At 35.4% G+C, this 9939-nt stretch overlaps 1 protein-coding gene across 1 annotated transcript; it reads right to left on the reverse strand.

Moving 5' to 3' along the window:
• Positions 1 to 2226: 2226 nt before the first annotated feature.
• Positions 2227 to 9336, reverse strand: LOC131066745 (uncharacterized). Its single transcript, XM_058001582.2, has 4 exons — positions 8751 to 9336; positions 8203 to 8397; positions 5122 to 5445; positions 2227 to 3193 (listed from the first exon to the last, which is right to left on the reverse strand). Exons 2-4 carry the CDS (start codon positions 8350 to 8352, stop codon positions 2549 to 2551), a joined length of 1119 nt encoding a protein of 372 aa, XP_057857565.2. The 5' UTR covers positions 8353 to 8397; positions 8751 to 9336; the 3' UTR covers positions 2227 to 2548.
• Positions 9337 to 9939: the final 603 nt, after the last annotated feature.

Consider the following 9939-nt stretch of genomic DNA (forward strand, 5'->3'; position numbering starts at 1 on the left):
GAAAGCGTTAAAATCAACAGGTATAAGCCTCTTTAGGTTCTTGTAACCCAAATTATCTAAAAAGATTTTACATAAATTTCCCAAGAATAATAGTTGGCCTCCAAATCACTATAAAAACAAGTAATATTAAAGATGATTTCACTTGGTTGATAAAACAAGAAAATCCTTTTTGTTAATATGCTAATCTTGATTGATTCTTGTTGTCTATGCTACCCTAACCCATCAAAATTGCACTCCTATATTTTGCATATAAAACCTTTAGAAGAAACGTTTTTATTTTTTTTTATTTTTTAGCCTCTAATAAGAATTCTTTATTGAATGTATTGAGTTCAAGTCTTCTTTCAATACTATTAAAGAAATTGATTTTCTTTTTTGTTATATAAGAAAATTAGTTAGGCTTTCATTATCTCCATATAGGTTATGAGCTTAACTCTAGCACCTAATATCATCATTGCTTCGTCAACGAACTCTAGCACCTAATATCATCATTGCTTCGTCAACAAAATCGCTATATACTAAGTTTTTTATGCTGATTAGCAGCCATTATAAACCCACATCTTCTTGATAAAATCCACCAAAAATGGGAGACCCCATAGATACAAGAATTGAATTGTCAGCCTCTAATTGTCAAGTACTCAATAAAGCCACCTACACCCAAAATATTGTCAAACACTCAATAGAAGCCACCTACACCCAAAATATTGTCGAGCATTCAATAGAAGCCACTTGATATACGGACTAAAGAAACAAATTTAATTTTATTTTAATTAAAAAAAAAAACATGTGAAAACATTTAAAACATGTACTTCCTTAATCGTGGGACTTGTCAATTTCAAAAGTTTGCTGACCAACTTTTTATTTTAGCATAGTTTAACTTCCTCATTTCCGACATGGAGGCATTGGCAACTTACACAGTAAGGCTCACACATTTCTCATCAAAAAAGTTATGGATCTTATCAATCACAAGTAGTTTCCAATATTATAAAGTTGAAACAGTTTGAATGGATTCATCCTTAATGCCATGTTTACAACTGTTATCGACAAGCGTCGTCGTCAAATGTCGATGCTTTTCAAGGGAAACTTTGTCCTGAAATCAATATGGTTCTCATTAGTACTTGTCTATGAAGTCGTCCTCGTAACACACGCTCTTGCATATTGTTCGTATTTCTTATCCTGGATGCATTATTTTGTAGATTTTTTTTTCTGTAATGTTAATTTCATGTTTTTGAGGAGACAAACAAAAATTGCCTAACGATAAGCACTTCATATTCCCCTTAAAAAGTACAGAAACTTGAGCTATCAAGGCAAAACAATAACCCAATTAAAGAAGCATCAATTGAAATAACCTTCTTTTGTAGTAACCTTCTAACCACAATAATATCAGGGTTGGCATCAAACTCTAGAAATGGCTATCCAGCCCCTAGAATGCACCAATGTATAAGTTACCCTCATACACTGTAACTTACGCATTGGTGCATCCAAGGACTGGATAGCCATTTCCGAAGGCAATTGTGAGGCAATAATTCACAAAACAGTCACCCTTAAAGAAAACCAAATGAATTCAGATAGTATCCATTACAAATTATGACTAGTGTACTAGCATGTGTCTGACTAAACAAGATATATTCCCCCAAATAAAATTATGCTTACAGAGAGCCGTACATTTAAGAAACATAATTGGGCATCATCATGTTTCCAAAAAAACTTCAATGTAATCTAGTTTACAAGGAGATATAGTATATTTTGGAAAACATAATGAATTGGTTTATTTCATACATACATAACTCAAACTATCATTATTTAATACCAGTATTTGTAAGTTAATGGAAAATGTGATATACAATTATTTCTTGACTGATGAGTGATAAGGGCCTGTCTCTGAAAATATTACCGCATGCTATGGAAGAGACATTAATCATGAACACACCAGCCATAAGCCGCTTTCAATCTCTAATCTTGAGGTGTGAGTAAGGAACTCTACCTAGACCAATGGGTGGAAACAAGAAACGCTTGCATTCTGACATAAATTAACTCGTAGCAACCCCAAACAACTCGTTACAGCACTATTTTTAGTCACAAATGAAAACCATGAGGTTGTATCCATGCAAAATAATTGTTAACATTCAAATCCAGAACATACAGAAAGAAAAAACTTCTGCTAATTCTTTATACCTGAAAAGGTATATAAAAATTGATATGTTTCACCAGAACAAACAGAAAGCAATATTAAGGTAGTTAATTCGGAATTCCATTTCAGTGCAAATTAAACCCTTTTACAACTATATTCAGCATAGATTTGATTACCCTAGTCTCCAGGATACATCAAACAGCAAAATTCACTCAAAGCTTTGAGTCTAGACAATACATAAATAGTACATCTGCATAAAAACTTCTTGTGTGGTAGATAGACTACAAAACACCAAGCTTTATTTTTAATTCCATGTGGAATGCTCGCCATATTAATTGACAGTTTATCAATGTCTTTACTTCTTAAAACCAGCCCAAAAAAATCATGCCACCAGAAACTTGTTACTGTTGTACAAAGTCATTAACAAGCTCTAATGGCATCAGAAGAGGGTTGTGTTCTCTCAGAAGTATCCCATATTTCAACTCCACACTGGGAGTTCAATAAGGATTCATCATTGGAGGCATACACCTTTGCGGGAATCACAGTTTCAGAACCTGTATTTGCATGTTCGCAGGTGTGATATTCAACATTCGGCATATTTTCTGCCTGCTTTAGTCTTGCTTTCTCTGCTCTTGACCCTATCACTTGACCCAGAATGGAAGCTGCAATTGTGACTGCCATAGCCGTCTTTGGCATGTTCACTGCCTTCCTTAGCATTGCCACAAAAGGAATTGCAGAATGAATTGCAATAAACCAAGATGGTGAAAACTTTTCAGTGTGTTCTCTCCAAACACCTAATGGAATATTAGCAGCCATACCCAAAAGCCCAATTGCAAACATCTTTTCAGGTAATGATTTTGGCCTTAAATTCTTCACAAAAGCTGTTCTTGCTAATGCAGCCCGAGCTGCAACTATAGCAGGGGGGCATTTTATCTTCATTCCAGGTGGAGGTTGCATAAGATTTGCAACCAGTGGCAAAACCTTGCTCACAGCTTGATAAGATTTTGCAATTGGACACTTTCCTGTCTCTAGCCATTCTTTGCCAGTCGCCTCATGAAGGCCATCCTGCATTTTTACAGAAAATTATAAGGACTAAAGCAAAAATGGTACAAAAAATTAAATAATAATTGGTGAACTTATCCAGTAAATACCAGTCGATTTAAATGCTAGAGGGTTAAAATTCTAACATTATGGGCACATCTCACAGTTTTGGAGTACAAGCACAAAAAAAGGTCTATTGGTTAAAATCAATATCTTTCAAAATCTTAATCTTTTTCTCGAGATCTTACACACCACAATAAAACGGGATAACCAGTCTTAACGATTAAACATAGCATAAACAACAAGGTATGTAAAATTGAAATTGCAAGGATGTTTAAAAATGGAAAAACACATATCATGTAAATTTAACAATATGAGACAAAAAGTCAAAATTAAATTTCAATGTGTCATCTGTATTCACACTGTTTCGCTCTATTGTTATTGCTAAATAATAGAGAGTTCCAAGTGTAAGTGAATTGCCCAGGACAGATTCGTGCCCAAGTTTGTGAGATAAACACTTGGAATAATGCATAAGATATGTGGAAAGAAATCTCTGAGTGTCTCTCATATGGCAAACGAAACTCCACAATCACATATTATAATTAAGTCTATATGATAAATGAAATCTCTCGAGGTAAAATTTTCAACATGCTTCATTCAAAAAAGAAAGCAAACGTGCTTGAAACAATTTTAGAAAGCTAATAATACACATGAATAACAGCAACTAATAGCTTCTAAGAGCAACTAGTGAAACGAAACAGGATGATGTAAAAGTTGGTAATATACCTACCACCAATATAGATCCCATTATATGAATTGGATGAACCATACACACCCATAGAACTTTATGGATAGATTGTTTCTCAAGTTACAATAATACTTAACAACATCAGGCAGTAAAGACATGGGAATATAGTCTCATAATATACATAGATTCATATGTGTGTGTGCATGTGTGTGCGCGTGTGAAATTGAAAATAACCAAGTTAGATACAAAGCTCCTCCAATGGTGATGTTGGTAAGGTGGTGGATGAAAACACAAAATGGGAAAGGCAAATGCAAACTACACACTGATGGTGCATCTAAGTGGAACCCTAGCTCATGATTAGAAAACTAGAACTTGGGGACACCTAACTCTGCTGTTATTAACAGCTATAAATTTGAGGGATACAACCTCAATTGGAAGCAATCATGCTATGACTTTTATGCTGGTTTGGCTTTATGCTAGCTTTCATTACGCTACCAGATTCAGTGCTAGACTCGCTACAGGAGCTACCTAGATAATTTTCTGCTTTGTAGTTTTAGACTATATAGCAATGAAGGCATCCAGGTTCTATATTACCATGGATTATGCTATCTAATTTTGTTACAAAATAATAAATTTAGCTCTTATTTTGCCAAGTTCAAATAAAAAGTAAGACACGAAGATAAAGAACATTGTACATTGCAATAGAAAAATGCCTAACTTTATTTTAGCATCCAAATTTTAACTCAGCCAGTTCGCAAACAATTTGTAGAAGTTTACTGTTTAGTTTATCTAATCATGTAGTATAACTGTATAGGACATGCATGTTACGCTCATCAAAATAAATAATAAGTACAATAAGATAACAGTACCATATGCACAACATGGTAATAAATCATAACGTGGCAGGTTGTAGTCACAAAATGAAAGATAAACACATTCATAATCACCATATACAACAAAACAATCTAATACTTCCTAATCATAGAGACCATAATGTAATGCAACAAGGTTTCACCATTCACCTAGGTTGCAGCCAGAGAAGCAATTAAACATATTTTCTGAAAAGGACAAACGCAGAAATTGCCAATAAAAACTAGAATGACCATGAATGCCATGACTGTCAAAAAAACATGAGCTTTAAAACATACCGATCTTACAGTAAACAAATCAAAGTTCACATAAATAGTAAACATGCTAGAGTTACCTCTTGCCGTAGGTTTGGCTTCTTTTTTCCATTCGAGTCTCCTTTCTTTTTATTTCTCTTTATGTTTTTATTCCTCCCCATGAAAGAATCAAAACTGAAAGGACCTCCAGCTCCAAATGCTGACAGGCTAATAGTTGCAGCAGATGCTGCAAATGGATGAAATTCTGAGGTGGGAGCATTCTCTGTGCCAGACAAAGTTTCAGAATTAACTTGAACTGAGGACCTTCCAGAAAGAGGTACAACTCCATTGTGGCCATGAAAAAGCCTGAAAGCGGTCTCAAAGTTAGGTCCATCCTCAAAAATGGGACCCCTTACTCCTTCGACCTGCAAAAGCCAAACCAATACTGTCAGAATCCCTAATAAAACACTCTAGGCACAGATAACCACCTAAGAGTTAATACAAGTACATACAAAATTATCACCTGGAAAACTCTACTAGTCATGAAAATTATATACAAAAAAAGTAGAACTTGAAATGATGAGAAACTCACTACAATTCTCTATACCTAATAGCCTAACAAAAAATTCACAACTTAAAGAAAGATAAACAAGAGAGTGCAATGCTAGCTTTCTTGCTAGATATATAAACAATAAATTGTCAATAATTAGTTGAAACTTAAAATATGATGCCCAGTAAATAGGATGGCTACTCTTCATGCTTAAGCAAGTACTAAATACATACTCTCATGAGCATTTCTAAATTTCTTCAGTAAAACAGTTTTCTTGTAGCAATTTCTGGCTTATAAAGAGGAACTAGGCACTTGTCTCAACTCTCCATGCTTAATCTCTTCTTCTTGAGTAAAGATTTGACACATTATACTTTCAAATTTGTGATAGATTTTGCACTGGCTCAATGTTAAACAGCATGTCTCTTCCAGGCCCAAGTGTTATCGTATAGATTGAGGCTTATATATTTTGTAGGCAACACACACATCTTCTCAAATAACTTGTACTTTACAGGATAGTTTCCTACAAATTTTAAAAGCAACATGCACATCTTCTCAAGTTTTTTCCTCTACAGGTAACTAATTTGTCTCACTAAACCAAACTGGAGTACATAATCCTTTATCCACATAGATGAATGCAACAGGTCAGTAGTGAAGAAAGCAGATTAATCAATCTTTGTGCATTCAAATTTGCACCTCAAGTTGCACAACTTAGACAAATCTAATCTGGGGCCAACAATGCTTTGGAATGTAGAGCTATAGCAAACCTGACTTGGATCCTCCTTAGCTACCCTTGTCTACCTTTTATTACTTGGAGATAATATGGAAGAGGCTCCTACAAATGAGCCTGATGGTGAGGCTAGATTGAGTGAAAAGAAACCTGGTTCTAGTGAATCAAGGGGCAATTTTGAAACTCTCAATGAAGAGTAAGTTGACAATTTTTTCATGTGCTTTAGTTTGACAATTAATTTATTTGACCTTATGATATGGATCATAATTAAACCTAAGAGCAATTTTGTTTTTTGTTTATTTCTCTGTGAATTATACATGATATTAATATTTACTTAATTTATTTTTATATTATGTGCAGTCATTTCCATGTTGCACTATATCCAAGGCACCCAGAAAACAACATTTCTCATACGCAACCCATATTTGTACTCGTATCCAAGTAACACGGGGTAGCACAAAAGTCGAAACATTCCCTTTGCCTTGATTGACCTTCATTCCCAGTTACCCATTTGTTGACATACTAGCCCAGGTCCAAGTCCAGTTCAGACCCAGTCCAAGAACTGGGTAAATTCAGCTGCAGAGGCCTTTCAGGGTCCTGTAAAACAGACCTGGATTTGGCTGGGACAAACTGGGGTGAGTCAGGCAATCCCGCAAAAAAAAGAGGCTGTTTTTAATTTATTAACTTTTTGCTCTTTCTTTACTTCAAGTTTGACTGAAAAACAAAAAAACGCGACCCTTTAACCTAAGAGTGTCATCTAAAGTTTAAACCATTTAAAACACAAAAACAAACTCATTTGCCTCATTTTGAATGCCAATGACAAAAACTATTCATTCTTGCTGAACTTCAATTCATCATGCTTGTCAATGATGATGATGGTGATGATCTTTTTGAAGAACCATATGATGCCGATTGCTGATTTTATCATATTAAAATTACATGAATTACTCAGAAAACAATCGCTATATACAATTCTCTTTTCACTAATATCAAAAGTTTCAGCTGAAATTATATCTATTCACTATTTCAAATCATGTTCAAAATATATTTTATAAAGGTTATGTTATATTACCTGTGTTTCAATTGTAATTTTTCTTTGAATAAGTTTATACATTTTCTGTAGCTTACTCTTTATCCTTTTCCTAAATTTACAAAGATATAACTACCAGATACAGATAACATACTCATATAATTTAATCCTTTTTCAAAACACGATGGATAGTAAAATGCCCTGCTACTACAAAATTTGCCCATGGCCACAGAAAGCAAGTACATTACACAACAGTCAGAAAAACACATAGTAGCAGATTATCCTATCAAATATCCAGTGAACACAGTATCATACAAATTCACTTACGATAACAAGCTCGTGGGATCTGATGTAATCATTGAAACTTTTTTATTACTTTCACTGCACTAAAAGGGGGAATAAAAAGCTATTTGTGATCAAGGATCAAACCATACATATCACTACCACAATAGAAAATTATTTCTAATTTTCTAAGCAAAAACCACCATAAATGCTGATAAACAGAAAAGGTCTAAAGATTAATTCCATCTTATAGTTGAAAATAGTGAAACAGGCATGTGAACAAAGCAGAACCAAATTCAGGATTGTGTGTTTCGACCTCTCGCATACATATAAGGTCACTTGGTAAGGGTCAATTACGTCCCGAGATTGGTCATATGATCAAAGCCCAGAGGTATGTAACTTGAAGAAAACATACGGTTTCAGTGGAAAAGAAATCTTCGTACGAAACCCCAAAGAAAGGTCTCATATTATATGTGGTTTCGGTGACTGGCATGGTGGTGACCTGAAAAGCAGCTTTACCTTTCGTATGCAACTGATACAAATCCAAAAAAATTTGTGAACGATAGGAATGGGTAAGGCGAAACGGTACTTACTGGCGTAGGAAATCTTATCGGCGAGGCAAAGCAAAAATTTGTGGGTTCGGTAATGTTCCTCAGGAAAGGGCACATTTCCACGCCCTGATCGATAAGCCTCTCAGGCGGTGGCATGCCGTCGGCCATACGGACTCTGAAGAAATGATCCATCTCCAATAGAAGTTGAATCCGAAGAAAACCCTAGGGGAAATTCGCCTGCCAAAAGAACAAAAACGTCAAATTCCTCGACCAATAACAGAAACCCTAACAGAAATAAATCCCCTTCCGGCAAAAATTAACATGGAAGGAACATCAACAAGCAAGCCTAGCGCTAAAAGCTTTACAGAATCCAAAAATTGTAAAAATTCTACCGCGTAAACCCCTCAAATGCCACCATTTTTCGATCAAAAAGGCCACAGCAACCCTTAGAGTCCCCAATACTTCAAAATACACGTACGCACAACAACCCAGTTTGACGATCATCTTCAAATTTTGGATGCAGGAAACCCTAGTTTTTACAAATATGGACGAAAATGAACGCTGAAAACCTCAAACCAGAGATCGCTCACCTCGAAACGAAGAACTCGATATGGCAGGGTGACTGTAGCCGGCTAAATAAGGTCCAAAAATGGCGAATTGGGCGCTTCTGCTAGCGATCCGAGAATGTGTGTTTTGCTCGCTAGAGGCGTGTGGCTCACCTTAGAAATGGACAATCTCTGCGTGTTCAATGCATGGACTTCTATCCCACAAATCACCTACTTAAGAGTTAAAAAATGATAAAATTTGTCAGGACAGCGTGGCCGGTGGATTAGACTTGTTCAATGCCGGCCCAATCGTCCGATTTCGAAGGATTTGGTCGTCACGCGATCGAGGCCGTGCAACGCAAAGAACATGCCTGGAATCTTTCTGGGTAATCGTTCTTGTCGATTCAAGATGATCTGTGGCCCCCAGTCCAAATTGCCAATTCCTACTGGCCAAAGTAACTTTTATTTTTAGCTTTTCCAAATTTAGTTCTAGGGGAAGATTAAAACGTGCCCAATTTCGCCATCTGCGTTAATCTCGTGCCAATGCTTGTTGACCAGCAATAAATAGCACAGCTCCTCTCTTAACAGTTACAGCGCCTCTTTGATTTATTCAGGTCAAGATTCCTCGCCTGGCACAACGTGAAGATTGAATTTGTTGCTTAATTAAAGATTAGCCAACTACCTGCTCCAAAGTTGAATTACACCGAATCCAACCAGCGAAATTGATTTAAAAATTATTGCCTTTTAGAAAGAAATTTCAACGTCAGACTTGACATTTGATCCAGAAATGCAGTATTTGAGCCATGGAGATTCGTTCCAAGTAATTTGGATGAAATCTTCACTGGACATATATGTTTTGTACGAGTATAAAATGTTTTTTGCATGGAAAAAATCAAAATCAAAGAAAGTATACAAAAGTTGTATTTTTGTTGTGGAATAGAATAGACTAGAAGCTTTTTAATGTCTAGGAGATTAAATAAATATTAGTAGATTTATTGTTTTTGTTTTGTGAAGTGCTGTTTTTTTCTATTTAATTTGATAATGAATTCTTTTATTTTCTTCACCTCCTTTTTGTTGATTAATTGTGAAAAGACGTCGTTGAATTACTTAGGTACTTGATTGCATGTCTTGGAATCTAAAATAAAGCCGTTTTTTGTTCCATTGTCCCCATTGTACAAATTGTACAAAAGTCTCCTTTTTTCTTATATATTGGATTTACTTTGGTAAGAGTATC

The sequence above is a fragment of the Cryptomeria japonica genome, chromosome 4 (assembly GCF_030272615.1).
Source record: "Cryptomeria japonica chromosome 4, Sugi_1.0, whole genome shotgun sequence".
In the NCBI taxonomy this organism is placed as follows: Eukaryota; Viridiplantae; Streptophyta; class Pinopsida; order Cupressales; family Cupressaceae; genus Cryptomeria; species Cryptomeria japonica.

Coding starts and splice junctions, on each gene's coding strand:
- LOC131066745 (XM_058001582.2), bottom strand. CDS start 8,352: ATGGATCATTTCTTCAGAGTCCGTATGGCCGACGGCATGCCACCGCCT. Junction 5,446..8,202: donor CGATAAGATTTCCTACGCCA/GTAAGTACCGTT, acceptor TGGCTTTTGCAG/GTCGAAGGAGTAAGGGGTCC. Junction 3,194..5,121: donor AGCCAAACCTACGGCAAGAG/GTAACTCTAGCA, acceptor GTAAAAATGCAG/GATGGCCTTCATGAGGCGAC.